Source organism: Mus musculus, chromosome 7 (assembly GCF_000001635.26).
Source record: "Mus musculus strain C57BL/6J chromosome 7, GRCm38.p6 C57BL/6J".
NCBI classification, from domain to species: Eukaryota; Metazoa; Chordata; class Mammalia; order Rodentia; family Muridae; genus Mus; species Mus musculus.
Window position 1 is genome coordinate 126620423 of NC_000073.6, and position 19865 is coordinate 126640287.

The window sequence follows — 19865 nt, forward strand, 5'->3', positions numbered from 1 at the left end:
CTTAATTTTCTGTCTGACGGAAGGAAGGTTGTTTTCGAACCCATCCTTAGAAGATCTACAATCTAGGGTTGCTCATTGCCCAGAACCCCGTGTTTCTTGGGCACACCATCAAAGGGGAAAAGGTCAGAGGTTGGAAAACCTGAGCTCAGAGTCTCATGTGGTATTGATTGAGTCTGCGTGTCTCTAAATGAGCCATGAAATACAATGTAACTTACTATATGTGGTCTAGTATGAACTTGCAAATCTCTGGGCCTTAGATTTCTGTTTGGAAAAACAGGAACACTAGTAGTGTGTCCTATTGGGTTACTATAAAGATTAAATGGAGACATAACTGTAAAATCCTATTGCAGGGCAGGTACAGATGCCACGGTCAGACTGTCATCTTAGCATGTAACCCTGTGTTTGATGCCCCGCAGAAAACAAACGCTACAAACAAATGAACACACCTGTCTGTCCTAGGGCAGGCACCCAAAATATGGGCGCTGTCATTTCTGAAGCCGGACACCCAGATGTATACTGCTGCAAGCATGCTGCCCAGAGGTGGTGCTGTTTTAGGTTCTAAAGCTAAAAGCTGTACCATGTGTCCCTCTCTACAAAGTCTGTGCTTCGGCCCTGCCCTGGTAAAATAACAAGCAACTAACAGATGTCAAAGCAATGAATGATTTGGGCTAGGTAGGGTGGCTCACACTTTTAATATCAGCATTCAAGAGAGGCAGAGGCAGGCAGATCTCTATGAGTTCAAGGCCTGACTTGTCTACAGAATTCCTGCACAGACAAGGCTACAGAGTGAGATCCTATTTAAAAATAAAAGGCCCACTCCATTGCCACCAGGACAATTTCCACAAAACCACCTGCCAAAAGAAATATCCGTGAGCCTGTTAGCTGGTGTGGCATTCCAGAGGAGAGATCAACAGAAGGAGGGGAGAGGGCCCAGCAGAGGAATGCTGAAGACAAGGCCTTTGACTCAGCCTTGCAGGTTGGGTGGCGTCACGGGCATCCTGAACAGAGAAGCAGAACCTTCCAGAGCAGGTGGTTGGCTGGTAGTCCACAGAAAGCAGTTGCCCTGAGGTAGAATTGGACAGCCTTCAAGGAAGCCAGTCCTATTCTTCTTGTTCTTCTTGGCACTAAGGAAACCAGACATTCCTGAGAACACTGAGATAGGACCAAAAGCTTGCTTGGTTGCTTGATTTATTGGGTGTCACTTTGAGTCCTGGTTGGCCTGGAGTACTGAGATAGGACCAGAAGCAGCTTTTACTCCCTCCCTCCGCCCCCAACCCCCTTCTCTAGATAGGGTGTCGCTATGAGTCCTGGCTGGCCTGGAACTACATAAACTAGGCTGGCTTCAAACTCATAAACTCTGCCTGCCTCTGTCTTCCGAATGCTGGGACTACGGATGTGAGCTACCATGCCCAGCCAGACCAGAAATTGTCCTAATGTTCCCAGCTGCACAGGAGGTGGCTGGATATGTCCCTGAGAGTTGCAGCTGACCCACAGCCTGCTGTGAGGCCACTGATTCCGTAAGTACCCTAGCTTCCGGTTCCATCTAAGTGCAATGGGCTCCAGGCTCTACAAGCTGGGTTAGTGAGAAGGGACAAAGGCTCAGCCCAGAGCTAGAGCAAGGGCTCTTTCCTCCCACTTTGGCTGAGTCTGAGTGTTGAGTAATGTTTCTGCTTATTTCTTCCAGTATGCTCCATCTTCTTCCTCTAATAAAACTCTGCCCTCACCTCAGCTTGGGTTAGCAAATGGCTGGCAGCCAAGAATGGCATTCCCCGGCCTCTCTCTTCAAGCATGTGACTAAACTGTGAGCAGGTGCTATGCGTTCTACTATCAAATGGTATCCTTAAAAATAAATAGGGTTGAGCTGGAGAGATGGCTCAGCGGTTAAGAGCATTGACTGCTTTTCAGAGGTCCTGAGTTCAACTCCCAGCAACTACATGGTGGCTCACAATCATCTGTAATGGGATCTGATGCCCTCTTCTGGTGTGTCTGAAGACAGCTACCAGGTACTCATATACAGAAAATGAATAAATAATTCTTTTTAAGAACGAATAGGCTAAGTGGGAGTGGTGATACGGGTGCCTAGAATTTGAGGCTTAGAGGGCCACTTGAGTTCAGGAGTTTGAGACCAGCCTCAAGAAAATGGACTTGCCACCTGTGTTACTTAGGAGTATTTACTCATAGAACTTGTGTGTGAGAAAGAACATTGTTTCGTCTGAGTAAAATTGCAACATTCCAAACTCAGACCTCAGGCCACTCTACACTTGGTTCAACCATCTTCTCATTTGCTTCACATTTGCCTGGAATTCTGGTCCTGAGACCCATCGGCCCACCATGCTTAGGGAGAGCTTTCTCACCAGCTCACCAAGCACCCCATCCTGGAAGCCAGCCTGGTATTTCATGACTGAATTTGAGCCCTCGGTTGCTTAAAACAAATCCTCTGCATGTTTTAAATCATGGATGCTGGGGTTTTTTTTTTTTTTTTCATTTTGCAAATGGTATTAACAGAAACATTCTCTTCCAAAAGCAGCTCTATATAATAGGACCTCATGGTGCTCAAGAATATGTAGGGGACTGGCCACAGGTTGTCTCTGGGACAGCACTGCAAAGAAACAAAGCAACTTCCCTGGAAGAAACCATAGAAACAGGCTCCTCAAAGCATCTGCATACATTAGAACAAGGCAACAATCACGGAGAACCGTTCAAGCCCATATGCTACGCAATAAGGACGCTCCCTTTCCAGATCAGCCTCCTAGAGAGACACACAATGGACACAGCCAGACACAACACACCCAAACAAAACAAAGGCACACAACACACGCCAAAGCTGTCACTGCTGTACGATTTATTGTTGCTGCCACCCAAGGGCATCCGATTTATTTCCCCCACAGTTCTTTTGGGGGCTGTCTTCCTAGCTCTGCCCGTCTACCCTCTGCTTCTTGCTCCCATCTTGCCCTTTTGCTGGGTCTGGAAGGGTGGAAGGGCTCCCTCTCCAGAACCTCACTTAGGTGGGAAAGAATCAAGCAGGCCTAGGTCCTGCTTACAACTCCTAATTTCTCCAAGGTCCTGTATCCATTGCTGGGTGTGATGTCCTGTATCCATTGCTGGGTGTGATGTCCTGTATCCATTGCTGGGTGTGGTGTCTGTGGTCTGGCCTTATCTGTGCAGAGGGAAAGCAGGCAACGAAAGGGACAGAGATCAGAGTTTGACTTCCACCTTTCCTACTCATATTTGCTATTACCTTAGAGAAGTACTTGACTCTATCTGCCTCAGTTTCCCTTTCCATAAACCAAACTTCCTCTCCATTGGAAAGGCTCCATGGGAACTCCCCCCACCTCTGGTTACCAGGGAGCTCAGTCAAATACGGGTCTCATATTATTTTAGATGTAGAATAAAAATAGTGTCACAACACTATTGTTTTGTTTTGTTTTGGTTTTGGTTTTTGTTTTTTGTATTTTGTTTTTTCGAGACAGGTTTCTCTGTATAGCCCTGGCTGTCCTGGAACTCACTTCTTAGACCAGGCTGTCCTTGAACTCAGAAATCCATCTGCCTCTGCCTCCCAAGTGCTGGGATTAAAGGCGTGTGCCACCACTGTCCGGCCAACACTATTTTTTTCATTTATTGATATGCCAATGTGTTTGCATGCATGTGCGCACATGCGTATTCTCGTGTGCTACTTTGAGCATATGGAAGTCGGTGGACATTGGGGGCACAGAGGTCCTTGTACTCAAGAGAAGCACTAAGAACCAGAAGTTTTAATCATGCCGTGTGTCTCCTCAATGCAGGAGATAAAGTCAAATACCTGCATTCCACTCAGAAATCTGAGAGTGGATTTTGTTAACAACCTGGTGAGCTTTTGGCTCTGTGTGGAGTCAGACCTCCCCAGCTTTTGCTATAGAAGCCGACCTCACTCAAGTTCTCCAGAATGATAATCCCAGACTCTCCCCTCCCTAGACCATTACCCACTCTTAGGAGAGATGTCACATCTGCCTGATGACCTCCATGCTATTGGTCAGAGACCACTCTAGATTCTAGGCCTTTAGCTCTAGAACCCACCCTCATGGAGTTTCAGTGTAGTCACACCTCAAGCTTTATTGTGCTCCTGGAATTGAACTGATGGACCTGACTGTTGCCTAGAAACCTCTTCCCAAATTGTACTGTGTTTTAAATATGCTGACAGTGAACCGCCTGGCGTTAGATGCCCTGAAATCTGATCCAAGCTGATGGAATTCGGTCTGAATGGGGTTTTCATTCTTATCACTTCCCTGCCTGGACATCTATCTGCAGGGCTCCCTGGGAACACAGCTTGCAGTTGGTTCTCTCCCCTTTCATCACTCGAGTCCCAGAGATCAAGCACAGGTTGTCCTGCTTGCCTGCAAGAGCCTCTACCTGCAGCGCCATCTCACCAGGACCAGCTTTTGGCTCCCCGCTTCCCGCTCGGCACACTTAGGCCCGGCTCTCCCGACTCACCTCCAGCTCCGTCTCAGCGCCAGGCTTTTTTCCTTTCAGAGTTCTGGAACTTGGTCAGCAGCTTCCTCTCATGCCCGCCAGGGCTAGGGCGGTTGGTATTGGCAGCAGCTTCTCTCTTGGTCCGACCTTTCCGACCTCCCCCGACTGGTGGAGCAGGAGGTAGAGGAGGTGTGTGAGGTTAGGACAGGCATATAAATGGCCAGAGTGGGGCGGTCACGTCTTCACGTCTGAAGCACTCTATCCTTGCTGTTTACTCAAGTATAGAATGAGAGATGCTCACTTGTGAGTTCTTGGGGCTAAGGGAGACAGAACTCAGTAGATGAGACTAGAAGGGGTTACTTGGGAGTTGGGAATAGATTAGCTAGGAAAGGTAAACCGGGGTACCCAGTGAGAAGCAGATGGGCTGACCAAGGAGCTACCACGAAAACCTTACCGACACAGGGATGGGCCAGGCTGTACTGATCATATTCATCCAGGATTCCATCTTCATCCTCTAGGTTTAGAGGTTGCTGGGAAGGGTTGGCTGTTGGTGGCAAGGTGGCCATTATGCCTAGTCTGCTCTCTCCAAAGTCTTGCCTGTGTCTCCTTGTCTGAATGTCTGCCCTCTCCCAGTTTCTCACCCTACTTATAACGCTGTCTCCTCCCTAAACCACGGGGTTGGCCCCCGCCCTCCAAGCCCTGTCTGATGCAATCTGGCCCTTTCCCAGAACTGGGCCCATAGACAGCAGTCCTGAGCAGAGAGGAGCACCCTCCCCTCCCTCCTCCCTCACAGGACTCACCCAAGCACAGCTGTGTTTTTCCACGTGGAAAGCTCTCGCCTCAGGGGCGGAGGAAGCAGACAGGATCTGGGCACAGTCTTTGGGATATTGGCCAGGGAGAGCAGAGGGCCTCAGATAGGCCAGTCCTTCCTATCATTTCAGCCTCTGCCACAAGCCCCTCCTGGGCCTGGGTCATAGTTAGACAGACAGACAGACAGACAGACAGACACACACACACACACACACACACACACACACACACACACTGTAGTCTGGTTCAGATTCAGGAGGTAGTGGCAGCATACATACTGAAAAGGGAGGGAGGAGGGACACTGACCCACTTCTTGCTTGGTCAGCAGTTCCTGTCACACCCAAGGCTTCTATTTTTGTGAAAAGTCCCCTTCAACAGAGTCCCCAGGGACTTCTTCCTCATGCAAGATGGAGGATAGCTAGCTGGTAGAGACAGCAAATACCCTGGATTCCACACTCTGATTCCTGATCCACCTCCCTCTACCTTTCTTTCTGACAGAATCCTTCTATGGAGCCCAGGTTAGCCCTTGAACTTGCAATTCTCTGGCCTCCTCATCCTAAATGCTGGGATCACAAGTCAGCTCAGATCCAGTGTTTCCTGCTGTGTGACCTTGGACACGTCACTTTCCCTCTCTGATTGCTTCAGGTTCCCCCTTTAACAGAGGATAACTCTATCTGGCTCTGTTGGTGAGAGGTTGCAGACTCATGAGGCCTGGAAAACCTTCACAAGCGGGAACAGTGTAAGGATTAGTCACAACTTCCCATGGGTTCCCATACAGTGCCCTTGCCTTGACCCTCCCCCCTCAAAAAAAAAAAGGGTGGAGAAAAGGAATTTAAAATAAAATATTGTGTGTTGGCAAGATGACTCAATGGGTAAAGTACTTGCCACCAAGCCTGACAACCTGAGTTTATCGGTTTCCAGGACCCATACAGTATGGGAGAGAAAAATGTCCCATAAATTGTCCTCTGACCCTCACATTCCTATCCATGTACACACACAATAAATACGTGTGACTTCTAAAATTTAAATAATATATTGAGGGCAGAATGAAATAAACAGGTATTTGTGCTTTGATACCCCCTGCCTTGTTTTTTAGGCAGTCTCACTGTTTTAGCTGTGGCTGGCTAAGAACTTGCTCTGTAGGCCAGATTTGAGTCTAGTGTTGAACTCAGAGATCAACCTGCCTTTGACTCCTGAGTGCCAGGTTTAAAGGTGTGCATCACCACACCCAGCCAGTATGAATCAAGTGTGAACTAATAGTAAGCTTTTTCAGTCCATACTAGCTTCCCTTGGGTTGTTTGATAAGAATTAGTATGAATTTTAAGTTCAAATAAAAAGCATGTGAAATGAAATTTTCTACTTTTTTTTTATTTTAAAAAAAGTTTTCATACAATGTATTCTGATCAAGGTTTCTTTTCTCCAACTCCTCCCAGACCCTCCCCATGCCCCCAAATTTTACTCTATAGGAAACGAACAGGTGAATCATCATTGTCACCGTCGTCGTCGTCAGAAATATGAATGAAAAAATTAAAAAGCAGAGGCCATGCGGCTCCTGGGTATGGTGGAGAAGGTTTAGTGTAGACATGAGGGAGAGCACAAGCAGAGCTATCTGCAAGAGTCCAGAGTGAACATGGCCAGCAGACTTAACAGGGCCTGTGGGAGACAGAGAGAGAAAGAGACAGGGGGAAGAGAAGAGAGGAGGGTCGACAGAGGAACCTTGGACCAAGTGGCCAAGAGGCAAAAAACAAACAAACAAAAAAACAAAAAAACCTGAGAACCCAGAGACCAAGAGGTAATAAAAAGGCAAAGATACTAGCATAGTCATCTTATTTAGGAATCAGAGAAACTGTGGGAAGGGAGAGTTTAGGGTAGCATGTGGGGTATACCAGCCAGGACAGCTCCGTAATAGGTGCTGGCAATGCTGAGAGAGGCAGGCTGACAGCATCTGCCCTGATATGTTAATAGGCACTTCAGTTAGCCATTTGTCCAGGGGTTGAGTCCTAACAAAACACACACACACACAAATCCATAAAAACACAAAATCAGAAACTATAATATGTAAACAAAGGACCAATAAGACCAAAACATGTCTGATGAAAACACCGTGAGAAAAGAAAGCCGATAAAAGTACTGTTGTGTTGGCATCTCCTGCTGGCCATGGGGCTGACCCTTACCTGGGGTTAATGCAGCCAGTGAGACTCTATTGGAGGAAACTAAGTTTTCCTTTGTAAGCAGGTGTCAATTTGGTTAGGGGTGGGAGTCCATGTCCACTTTCCCCTCTCAGTGCTGTGACCCCATGTGGCTTGAACCTGGGCAGGCGCAGGCAGGCTGCCAGCGTGTTGAGTTCATATGTGTATCAATCAGTCCTGTTGTGTCTGGAAGACACTGTTTCCTTCGTGGTATCCACACTCCCCGGCTCTTACAATCTTTCCACCTCCTCTTCCACAGAGCTGCTGAGCTCGGAGGAAAGGGGAATTTCCTACTCTTGATGGAAGGATATGAACCCTGTGAGTCATGTTAGCCCAGAAAGGGTGCCCACACCAATTCTATCTGCATTGCTGTCTCCAGGCAGGGAGTTAGACAAAACATTCCACATCTAAAAACAAAACAAAACTGGATTCCAGAAAAACCAAACCCTCTCAACCCTGGCCAGACATCAAGTCCTCTGCCCACGTCCACGGGCTGTGAACCTCCCTCCGTGTCAGCACAAGGCTCGGATGTGACCCCAGGCCTGCTGCAGGCCCTGGTTGCCCTGGTTAAGAAGAGGCTGTGTTTCTGTTTGCGGCTTTCTCCCCTGAACATAAACAAAACCAAGCATCTGTTTTCCAGATTCTTGTGTCAGCGCTGCTTTAAAGCTCCGGCCCAGGGCCTGGAGAGATGGCCTGTGGGTGAGAGCACTGCTGCACAAGAAGGCCCGCGCTAAGATCCCAGCACTCAGGTTAAAAGCCAGGCACGGCCATGTGCACACCTCTGCCCCCAGCACTGTGACACTAGTGAAGCAGACAGAAGGACTGCTTATTAGCTGCTGCCTAGCTCCAAGTTCAGTGACAGACCCTGTTTCAGGGAATAAAGCATCCTCCTGCTACCACGTGTGATATGTTTATAAAAACAAAAACAAAAAATAAAGAAAAGGGAGATATGTTCTATGGAGGTGTGGTGAGGTATGGGGGAAGTGGTGCCTCCGTGGGCTCATGCTAAGGCACTTCCCCCTGAGGAACCAGCCACAGGATGGTATAGTATAGAATAGAGTTTATTCAGGGCATGGGGTGGGGGTGGGGTTAAGAGGGTAGTAGAGGCAGAGAAAGGTAGAGAGAGAGAAGTAGAGGAGAACAGGAGTAGAGGCTGGCCATGAGCACATGGAAAGAGAGGGGAGAAGGGACTGGAGGGGTAGGGAGGAAAGACAGCAGGAGCAAGAAGGGAAGAGCAAGAGAAGGAGGAGGGGGCAAGCAGCCCCTTTTATAGTGAGTCAGGCCTACCTGGCTGTTGCCAGGTAACTGTGGGGTGGAGCTTAGACAGAATACTAATGACATACACACACATACAGAGGCACACACACAGAGGCATGCACACACACAGGTGTACACACTCAGGCACACACACATACAGGTATACACACGAGCATACACACAGGTGCACACGTGTGCACACACAGGCAAGCACATTACACAGTCATATACATAAGCACACACACACACACACACACATGTGTACAAACACACAGATGCCCACAGAGGCAGTGCTTACATCACAGTCCCACACAAACATATGGTAAGTAGGCAGACAGACAGACAGACAGATAGGGTAAATCAAAATGTAAACCTAGGATATGAGAGTAAAACCAGCAAGTTGCTTGAATCAGAGCAGTACTGGGCTAATTGGAAACCTTATGAGGAGACTCCAGAGAGGATAACATTATGGAGCCTGACTCTGGTGTTGAGAATGAGAGATCTCAGTTACTGAGGAAACAAGGCAAACTTAAAGCCTGACTGGGCTACAAAATGAGTTGAAGTCTAGCCTGGGAAACCTGGTGAGACTCTGTCCCAAGGCAGAAAGTTAGAAGAAGGCTAGGGACAGAGAGTAGAGAGTAGCAGGTTTGAGGCTCTGGGTCTAATCCCAAGGTGGAAATAAACACAAGGGAAGAAACCTTGAAACAAAGCTCTGGGTGTGGTGGTGCCGGCTTGAAATCCCACCACCACAAGATCTCAAAGCCAAGGCTCCGAGAATCTTTTTTTTTCCACCTAATGTGGTTAGCCCACCAAGAGCCAGTGTGCCATAAATCTCCCCACAATGTAAAATGCCCAACTGAAACTCTTATTATACAAAACCTCACTAAGTCCCAGAATGTGATGACACACAGCCCTCTGTTCTTTCAATTCCTTTGTGTGTGATTATAAATTAGCCAGTCTTTTCAGATTATGAGGCCAAGCTGCACCAATGAGAGGTGACTCAGTCAATACTTGCGTTAGAATAACAATTAAGTGAACTTCCTGCTCCGGTGTGCTTGCTAGCCTGGTTTGGGTCACGACTCTATAAAAAGAAATTGCTTTGCTGGATTATGTCTGATTTGTGAAGTTCTTTAATGTGATACTAAGATTAACAAGGCCAGCCTGGGTTACCCAGGGAGACCCTGACCTCAAATCAATATTTAAAAAAAAAAAGTTAAAATAAGCAAAGAGGGGCTGGTGAGATGGCTCAGTGGGTAAGAGCACCTGACTGCTCTTCCAAAGGTCCAAAGTTCAAATCCCAGCAACCACATGGTGGCTCACAACCATCCTTAACGAGATCTGACTCCCTCTTCTGGAGTGTCTGAAGACAGCTACAGTGTACTTACATATAATAAATAAATCTTTAAAAAAAAAAAAAAAAAAAAAAAAAAAAAAAAAAAAAAAATAAGCAAAGAAACAAAACCCAGGGCTAACGTATCAAGACAAAGGTACCGAAAATGATGTCCTTGTTACCTGTCCTTTATCATCATGACAGAAAATATTTCCTCTCATTTGAAATAGATTGACATCAGGTTATAGGAAAACAGACTGTAAAAAAGCTTACTAGTGTCCTGAATGTCCAGGAAGACAGCAGGACAGTCAGGATGTGGGACACATGGACACACAACTGTCCTACCTTTATTTTCCTTCCTAAAGGCACACAGAACTCCCTGCTTCATCATGGCACACCATGCTGTCAACTTCCAAGTTTCAGTTTGTTCCTGTGTAATTCCAGGACAATGAGAACACCTCTATGTGTGTGACAGGGCTTAGCCCAGAGCCAACATGTGACATCATGTTATTTCCTTATTCCTCAAAGAGGCTCCAGGGGTATCTGTTTCAAAGTCACAGGACCCATGATCTACACACAGACCCCAGCTGGGCAAACACTGACAAGGGTTTGCACTGAGTCACCTGCCAGGCCTCTCCCTCTGCACTCCCTTCCTTCCCAGGCATTTGAGTCTTCCCTGGACCAGGCCTTGTACAGAGCCTGCAGAGAACATCATATACCTTTTGAAAGCTCTATGACGTAGGGAGATAGATGCTCAATGTAGCAGTACACACCCCTGTTCAAAGTACCACATATATGCCAACCATGGTAACACATGCCTGTAGCCCAAGCACTCAGGAGGTTGAAGCGGGAGGATCTCAAGTTTAAGACCAGCCTGGGCCACATAATGAACCCTTATCAAAAACAAATAACAGACAAACCCAGGCCAAACACAAAACCTCCACACACACCAGCAGCTGTAGTCCTGCGCCACCTTGCTCTAGTTTACTATCTGCACAGCATCCACTTAGCATTAACAAGGTATCTTACCAGGCATGATATACGCCAGTAACCCCAGCATTCTGGAGGCAGAGGCAGGTAGATCTCAAAGTTCAAGCCCAGCCTGCTCTACAAAACCAGTTCCAGGACAGCCAGGGCTACACAGAGGAAAACAAACAAAATAAAGTATCTTTTTCACTTTTTAGAAATTTGTCTTTATTAGAATCAAACTATTATTGATTAGACAGTGGTTAAAGGAGAAGGTTCTGGAATCTGGCTGCCTGGAGCCAAGGTTTTAGTTCCATCCTTTGTTGGCTGTGTGTCATCAAACAAGTTATTTAACCTCTCTGTGTCTTTGTTTCCCCATTCGTAGATTTCAGTGGGGTCTCTGGGAGCTTTAAAAGGATAATTCTTGGGGCTCATGAGATGGCTCATCACATCAAAACACTTGCTGTCAGCCCTGAGGATCTGAGGTCAGTTACCAAGACCCACGTGGCAGAAGGAGAAAACCAATTCCCATAGATTGTCTTCTAACCTATATACGAGCTCTGTGAAATACTTGTGTGCCTCTTCCCCAACCCTCTGCCCCCAAGGCGCTCTTGAACATACACATGCATATGCACATGCATATATACTCCCTCCCTCTAACTTCCAAGGGGCAGAACTCTTAGTTTGGTGCTGTGGTGCATGCCTGTGATCTCAGCTGTTTGGAAGGCTGAAGAAGGGGATCACAAGTTTGAGGCTGGCCTAGAACACACAGCAAGATCTTGTCTCCTCCTCTCCACATTATTTTTTCTTTCTCTTTCTTTTGCTTTGAGACAAAGTCTCACTTTGTAGCCCTGGCTGGCACGGAATTCACTGTGTAGAACCAACTGGTGTTAGATCTGAGAAAAAAACCATTTCCACAACTGTCTGATTAAGAGAGCTTTATTGAGAAGTGCACAAGGGACTGGCCAGATGGCTGCCTTACCCTAAGTTGGGGTTTCAGAGAACAGCCCCTCACTGGCTTTTGGGAACCCTTTTATGAGGAATGGGTTAGGGTTGATAGACACAGCTGTCCATGCTGGGCAGTGGTGGCTCATGCCTATAATGAGAGGCAGAGACAGGCAGGTCTCTGAATTTAAGGCCAGCAAAACAAAATGGGGGGGGGGGGCAACAAAAGAAAAGGAAAAGAAAAGACAGCGGTAAAGATAATGGCTGTTAGCACTGGACAGAGAATGGGGGCACTCAGGGCTCAAGGCTGCCTTGGGGTAGATAAGTGTAATAGGAAACAGCTGTGGTTACTGGCTGCTAGAAAGGAGGCAATAAAAATAAGAGCAAGAACACATTATGTCAAAGGGGAGCCATCAGGTACCTGGGAAGACACACTTTCATAAAGCAAAAGGGTGATCACTTATCACAGGCTCAGGGGTTTATCAAGACAAAAGAGTGGGCCCGGTTCAGGGTAGATTGAAAACAGTTTGCAGGATACTTTAGGTTTAGGAAAGAGAAACTTATTCTTGTAAGGAATGGAGACTTAATAACAATGTATAACAATATAGCTCCTGGTTTGTCTCACACCTGCTTTAAAGTCACAGAGATCCTCTGCTTCCTGGAGTGAGGAGTCCATGAAACAAAGAGCCTCAGGTGATCTGAGCAACTCTGGCCTGAGCTTCTGATGAGTACAGCTGCCTGACAAGGAAGTCCACCTCTCTTAAGCTTAGTTGTGCCGGGCGTGGTGGCGCACGCCTTTAATCCCAGCACTCGGGAGGCAGAGGCAGGCAGATTTCTGAGTTTGAGGACAGCCTGGTCTACAAAGTGAGTTCCAGGACAGCCAGGGCTACACAGAGAAACCCTGTCTCGAAAAGCCAAACCAAACCTCAGTTTTATTTACCATGAGACTGCAGGGAACAGATCTGCGTCTCCTTGGCAAGGGAAGCTCCCATTCCTCATCCTTCTCTCCCTTTTTATTTTCACATCATCTCATTAAGCCTGAGCTAACACTGAGTGCTGGGGCATTTAAGGCAGTCACCACCTAGCCTGGCTTTGCTTGTGGGTATGTATATGAAACAAGTTCTCTCTACATATCCCTTACTATCTTGAAACCCACTATATAGATCAGGCTGGCCTCAAACTCACAGAGATCTGACTGTTTCTACTTCCATAGTGCTGGGGTGCTGGGACTAAAGGTATACACCACCATACTCAGCATGCTTTCTTTTCTTTTAAGACTCGGGTTACTATGTATCGTAGGCCGATCTAGGACTCCTGATTCTGCTACCGCCTCTGTGCTAGGATTACAGGCCGTTACACCCAGCTAAGACTCCGTCTTAAGAAGAAAAAACTGGGGGGTGAGGGGAGCTTATTAGCACAGCGCCTTGAAGATAGTATTGTTATTCACTAGGGCAGGCAATTTGCTTAATCTCCATGTCTTGAACACCCAGCTCAGCAAATGACAACCCAAAACACACAAACTCTGACAAGGTGCCTCAGGATTGTGTGTCCAACTTTTAGATGTTCTGCTCTGAAGAGGCAGACCTCACAGAGGACCTCCAAGATCCTAGGAGACTCTGTGATGATGGAGTAAGGGTAAGGGTTTCTGGCTGGGAACTTGCAGGAATAAAAGAAAGGAAATGTAAACACTAGGGGAAGGGAGAAAGGGGTAGGTGCTGGGTGAAAGAATAGAAACCTGAGAAAAGGATTTGTGGAAAAATTTTAAACTCCACTCAGATCAGTAGGAATTCAAAAGTGACTCATTGGGAAATGAAGAGTTAAGTTTCCACATCCTGTGGCCTCCAGGTAGTCCATTCTGGGATTTTGTTTTGTTTGGGGGGAGGGAGATTGCTATTTATCACTCATTACACCTTTATAACTTTCCAGGTGGTTGCCAGGAATACCTAGCACAGCCCAGTAATTACAGCTTGTGCCTGGTCCATAAAACCCTTAAACCCAGGGCTGCACTGGGAATTAATTTCTCTTGGTTCTGAGACTGGATGCTGCTGTTAACACGTGCTTAGGGGATCCTGGTGAGATCCCGAATTGTACAAACCTCCCTGATACTCTGTTCTACGTGCAGAGTTTCTCACAGCAAGTAAAGAGGCGAGGGCTGTGGATGCAGTTTACTTGGCTGAGCTCCTGCCCCGCATACCTGAAGCTCTTGGTTCTATCTCCAGAACTTCATAAACTGGGTGTGGTAGTTCACACCTGAGTTCAAGCTTATCCCAGCTACTTTGGTTAAAATTCCTTCCCTGGAGACATAAACACAAAGTCTACTTCTTCTTTTAAGGTCCCCCATCAAAGGAAGGCGTGGTTCTGCCAAAGCTCACCCTAGGGAAACAATGCATTTCTTGGGCTTCCTTCCAGAGCAGAGAGGTAAGGGGTGTTACCTACCTGGGCATAGATGCTCCTTCTCCTACCCATCCCACAAGGATGGGCTCCCCTTCCTCTGTGCTCCCCTGGCCTATATACTCTAGCCTCCTCCCAGGTCATGTGCAATTAAGGCAGACTTGCAAACAACAGGGACTGGGGTTTTATTACCTGGAGGAACAGGTGAGGGTCTCACAAGCCTCCTCACTCCTTCATGAGGAGGTGTACAGAGTCAAGAAAGCCCAGCTTAGGATACTTTTTTTTTTCTTGCAAGGGGGTACAGTTGAACTCCTCAAGACTGCAGTTGCTTGGCTGGGACAATGACAGACACAACAGCTACATAGCAAGTTCCAGGCCAGAGTGGGCTACATGATTATCAAGGCTTTCTCAAATCAACCAACCAACCAGGTAATACTATTTGCATGAAATTTAAGAACAAGTGCCTATGCGTTATACATATTTCAGCAAAATATAGCTATCATACATTTTTCCTGGTAACTAAAAAAATAGTGGGCAAATAGAGCAACAAACTAGAAGAATACAGAATAAACATGCAGCTCCTGGCTGTAGCCCAAGAGACCAGCAATCACAATTCCCTTTTAGTCTTTTCAGAAAAGATTTATTTAGTGTATTTTATGTGTGTGTGTGACTATTTTGCTTGAATTTTGTCTGTATCATGTGCACCCTGGAATTGTGGGCAATTGTGAACCACCAGGTGGGTGCTGGAATCAAACCTGGGTCCTCTGAAAGAGTAAGAGCTCTGAACTGCTGAGTCATCATCTCTCCCTCCCTCCCAGCCTCATTTATCAGACAAAGAAATCAAACCCCATTTAACAGAAGAAGAAGAAGAAAGGAAGGACTAGGGCTGAGCATGGAGTTCAAGGCCAGAGCATGCCTGCCCTTAGCTTTGAGAAGACCAGATGTCAATGTCTAGATCTGCAAGACACAGAAAAAGAAAATAAGATCCAGAGAGGCATTCTCTACTGCTTGAGTGTTTGGGCATGGGCTATTGCAAGACCCTTGCTTGGTGCTGAGGATATGAAAACAAACCAAAAACAAAAAAGAAAAAATGGGCAACTCTCAGTACCTTGTACTCTAGGAGCTTCTAGACTGGATGGTGGGAACAGTGTCCGGGGAGGAAATTACCACACAGCACAGTGAGTAATGGGCTGCTTGATATACACCTGTCCCAGAGAAGGCCATGGAAAAAATGACAGTGCAAGTCAGCTGGACCACAACATCCAGGAAGTGTCTCAGGAAATTAAGAAGAGTTTAGTTAATCAAAGAAGCCTAGTATAGGGAATTCTAATCCTGGATTCAGAGGCAATAACCCAATCTCAGAAATCTCAGTTCAGGGAAGCTCTAAAAACTCAGCCTGTCAAGTTCACTATAGTGGTACACACCTGTAATTCCAGCTCTCAGGAAGCTGAAGCACAAAGATCATGAGTTCAAGGCCAGCCTGGTCAACTTAACAAAACCCTGTCTCAGAAACACAAAAGTAGGCTGAGCATGCTGATGCACACATTCAATCCCTTCACTCACAGATAGAATCAGATGGATCTCTGGGAGTTTGAGACCAGCCAGGTCTAATGAATGAATGAATGAATGAATGAATGCATGCCCAGGCCAGCAAGTTGGCTCAACAACTAAGTGCTGGGCCACCAACCTAAGAGCCTAACTTCCATTCTCAGGACCCATCTCAGGTGGAGGGCAAGGACCAGCTCCTGCAATTTGTCCTCTGTCCTCCACATGTGTGTACTGTGACCTGAAACCCCCTGACACACACACACACTACACATACACTCACATAATAAATAACCCAATAACCAATAACAAAAGTACTATCTCTCTCCTCTCACTGACAAGGATCAGCACATGCAGGCTCTTACGCAGGAGTAGATACTGAGATTTGCAAGCCCTCTATTTTAAATGTTATGATTTTTAGAGAAGTAGTTCCTTCATAGCATAGACTTTTACTTGAGCTAAAAATGTTTGTATTCATCAAGTCTGTTCCCTGTAGAAACACTGTGGCTACGTGGGAACAGTGTCAGGTGCCTGCTACAGTCAATAAAGAGGTTGCTGTTTATAAGGCACTTAACCTTGTTTGATTTTGAAACAGGATATCTCTATGTTGTCCAGGTTGGCCTTGAATCTCTAGGCTCAGGTGATCTACTTGGCTCAGACTCTGAAGAAACTGGTATTGCAGGCCTGTGTCACCACACACCTGGCAAGAATTTAATAAGTCTGATCTAATCAGCCTGGAGCTGCTCTCAATGCTCAGTAGTGACACTACAAGATCTGTATGCTCTCTTGCTCTCTGCCAGGGCAAACTGCTCCCATAGACCTTAATATCTATATATACACACATACATACACATACACATAATAAAATGTACATATCTACATAGTAATAAAAAATGGGACCCCAGGACTAGAGCAATCGCTAAGAAGTTAAGATCTTCCAAGGGAGAGTTCAGGTCCTACACTTATTTCAGGCAGTGAACCACTACCTGAAATTCCAGTTCCAGGGCATCTTGTGCCCTCTTCTGGCCTCCTAGGGTATCTGCAATCACACTTCCCCTGGTTCTGGTTCATGCATGTACCTACATGGCCCCCCAGGGAACACACACACATACACATAAATAAAAACACCTAAACATGGTGGTGTTTCAAATCATGGTGATTCAAAATCATGCATAGGGGTGGAAAATAAAAAACAGATCGCCCAGCATTCGTTATAGGTGGAGGCAGGAGGATGGCGAGTTTGAAGCCAGTATGAATTACATGGTGAGATCTTGTCTCAAAAGGCAGGAGAGATGGCTGGCTCTCAGAGTACATGTTGCTCTGAGAACCCAAATTTGGTTCTCAGAGCTCACAATGGCCAGTTACTCTGGCTTTATGGAGTTTTGTATATGTGTATGTTTATTGTGTGTGCCTGGTCCCTGAGGAAATCATAACAGGGCATTGGTCTCCTAGAACTGGAGTCACGGATAGTTGTGAGCTGCGATGTGGGTGCTATATGGACTGGACCTGGGTCCTCTGCAAGAGCAGTAAATGGTCTAACAGTTGAACCATCTGTCCAGCCCCCCTCTTTCTGCTTTTGTATGGGGCAGGTTTCACTCTGAAGCCCTGGCTGGTCTGGAACTCACTATGTAGACCAGGCTAGCCTTGAGCTCACAGAAACTCACCTACCTCTGTGGGGATTAAAAGTATATGCCATTATGCCCATACAAAAATAAGATAAATTGTGGGAAAGAAAGAATGAAAGGAAAGAAAAGAAAAGAAAAGAAAAGAAAAGGAGAGAACATTATATTCATTTCCCTAAAATGATGCTATCTGGCTCCAGCTTTATAGCCATGTCCAGCTGTAGCCAACTTTAAGGTGAGAAATCACTCCAATGCACTTAGAGATTAATAAGGAGAACTCTAATAAAATCATGATCTGGGGCCAGGCTAATGCTATGGGATGTGAGCCACAAACAGAAATCCACCATAGGCTGGGCGTGGTGGCACATGCCTTTAATCCCAGAACTCGGGAGACAGAGACAGGAGGATTTCTGAGTTCAAGGCCAGCCTGGTCTACAGAGTGAGTTCCAGGACAGCTAGGACTACACAGAGAAACCCTGTCTTGAAAAACCAAAAACCAAAACCAAACCAAACCAAACAAACAAAAAAAGAAATCCACCATAGCTTATCAGGCTGTAATCTTACATAGGCATTCCTCTGAGGGTGGATTCTCGGGTTCCCACGCCAAGTTACATTTCTGAGCAATTAGTTCTACTAGTTTTACATGGGCAGAAAGACACTGCAGTTTTTGGTTATATTTAGATTTTAGATTACACTTTGGGGACTGAGAAACAGATACAGTGCGATACCTCTCAGAAACCATCTCTCCATTATATAGGTCTGGCTGTCCTGAAACTCACTGTGTAGACCAGGCTGGCCTGGAACTTACAGAGCACTGTTCTGCCTTTAGCTACAGAGTGCTACAATTAAATGCATGTACCTCCATGTCCAGACTGAACCTGTCTTCTAAATGGCTATCCTCCTTGGCTTCCTGCATGCTGAGATTACAGTCCTGTGCCACCATGCCCCATCTTGGAGGAGACTTAAGTGCTCAGTGCCAGGGCAAGAGGTATGTGGGTAGCATGGCACTGCTAATTTTTTTTGTGAAGGCTTCTTGGAAAAGCTAACAATGCAGCGGCTTTGCCAGGGTGTGTTTCTGGAGGGTAGGGATGCCCAGGGTAGCATTGAGGAACCTGTCCTAAACACTGCCTCCACACCCTGGTCCTAAACACTACCCAACACACCCAGCAGGCTTCCATAGACCTGTCTGTCTGTCTGTGTCTTTGAACAGTCTTGATTTGTAGCCCAGGCTGACTTGAACTCTGATCTTCTTGTCTTAGCTTCCAGAGTGTTGGGGTTGATTCTGGGCATGTGACACCACACCTGGCTTTGAAATGTTTTGTTTTGTTTTTATACAAAAAAAATGTTTTTTTCATTTACTGAGCATGAAAAGGAGAGGCGGTAAACTATATACCAGACTCTCTATAGTGGCTATAGCCTAGGCTGGGTTATGGAGAAGTTTATTTTCTCCACTATGTATTGTTGGTTGCAGACTTTGTCCAAGTTTGTAAAGGAGAAGCAGACATAAGGCAACTGTCATGAATTCCTTGTTTCACCCCTTCCTTCTGTCCTTGGATTCCATGCATACTATGACACCTTCTGGTTATAATGTGACTTTTGTCTGTGCACCAGGCTCCAACCTCATTAAATTAAAATTACTCTCCTCTACCAGCCTGCCAAGGGAGGCCATATATGATGAAATGAGTGTTGTGTGGTCATGGTGAGGGAGAGACTGAGAGATGCCCACAGCCTTCAGGCGTAAGGACGTTTCCCGGTAAGAGGAAAGCAGAGTGATGCTGTGAGCAAAGCTTTTGCTGTGGAACTCAGCAACAGGAGGGGTTCTGTAAAGCAGCTCTGGAATGTCTCAGTGCGCTTTCTCTGTAACACCTCCACTCCCAACCCCAGGCCCACTGTGCTAAGGAGTGAACATAAGTCTTTGCATTCCAGTACAACATTTTTATTTCCCACCCAATGTTTGAGACAGTCTTGCAACATAGCGTATGCTTGCCTGGCATCTTCTGTGTAACCCAGATATTCTCAAACTCACAGTCCTCCTGAAGTTGCCTCCCCTGTGCTGAGATCACAGACATGGGCTGCCATGCCTGCCTTTTCTATGATGTTTCAAGTTTCTTTGGAGAAGGATTTGAATGTAACATTCTGTGCCCGTGACATTTGAGAGGATTGCACAGAGAAACTGATTTCCTTACATGCCGAGGCTTTTCCAGGAAAAGGGAATATTCTGGTAAGTTCCACTCTTCTCCCCAAATGACTCAGCGGACTCAATCTCTCCCATTACTGGGAATCTATCCTGAGAAATCGATGATAGAATGCAATCAATTCCTGGTCCTGCAAAGCTGAAGAACAAAGTCTGTACCAGATCTTCCA

General features: G+C 46.4%; 1 protein-coding gene and 1 long non-coding RNA gene across 2 annotated transcripts; one reads left to right on the forward strand and one right to left on the reverse strand.

The window, feature by feature from the left end:
- Positions 1–1346: 1346 nt before the first annotated feature.
- Positions 1347–14757, forward strand: Gm39087. The gene is made up of 3 exons (XR_869941.1): positions 1347–1517; positions 14276–14361; positions 14630–14757. It is a non-coding gene; the product is annotated as a predicted gene, 39087 (long non-coding RNA).
- Positions 2824–5048, reverse strand: Nupr1 (nuclear protein transcription regulator 1). The gene is made up of 3 exons (NM_019738.1): positions 4901–5048; positions 4468–4611; positions 2824–3157 (listed from the first exon to the last, which is right to left on the reverse strand). The coding sequence occupies exons 1-2, from the start codon at positions 5010–5012 to the stop codon at positions 4481–4483; spliced, it is 243 nt and encodes an 80-aa protein (NP_062712.1). The 5' UTR covers positions 5013–5048; the 3' UTR covers positions 2824–3157; positions 4468–4480.
- Positions 14758–19865: the final 5108 nt, after the last annotated feature.

Bases quoted from the DNA above. Each gene is read 5' to 3' on its own strand.
- Nupr1 (NM_019738.1), bottom strand. From the start codon at position 5,012: ATGGCCACCTTGCCACCAACAGCCAACCCTTCCCAGCAACCTCTAAAC. The intron at 4,612-4,900 runs GTAAGGTTTTCG...CTGCTCCACCAG, and splicing joins CCTGGCCCATCCCTGTGTCG to TCGGGGGAGGTCGGAAAGGT.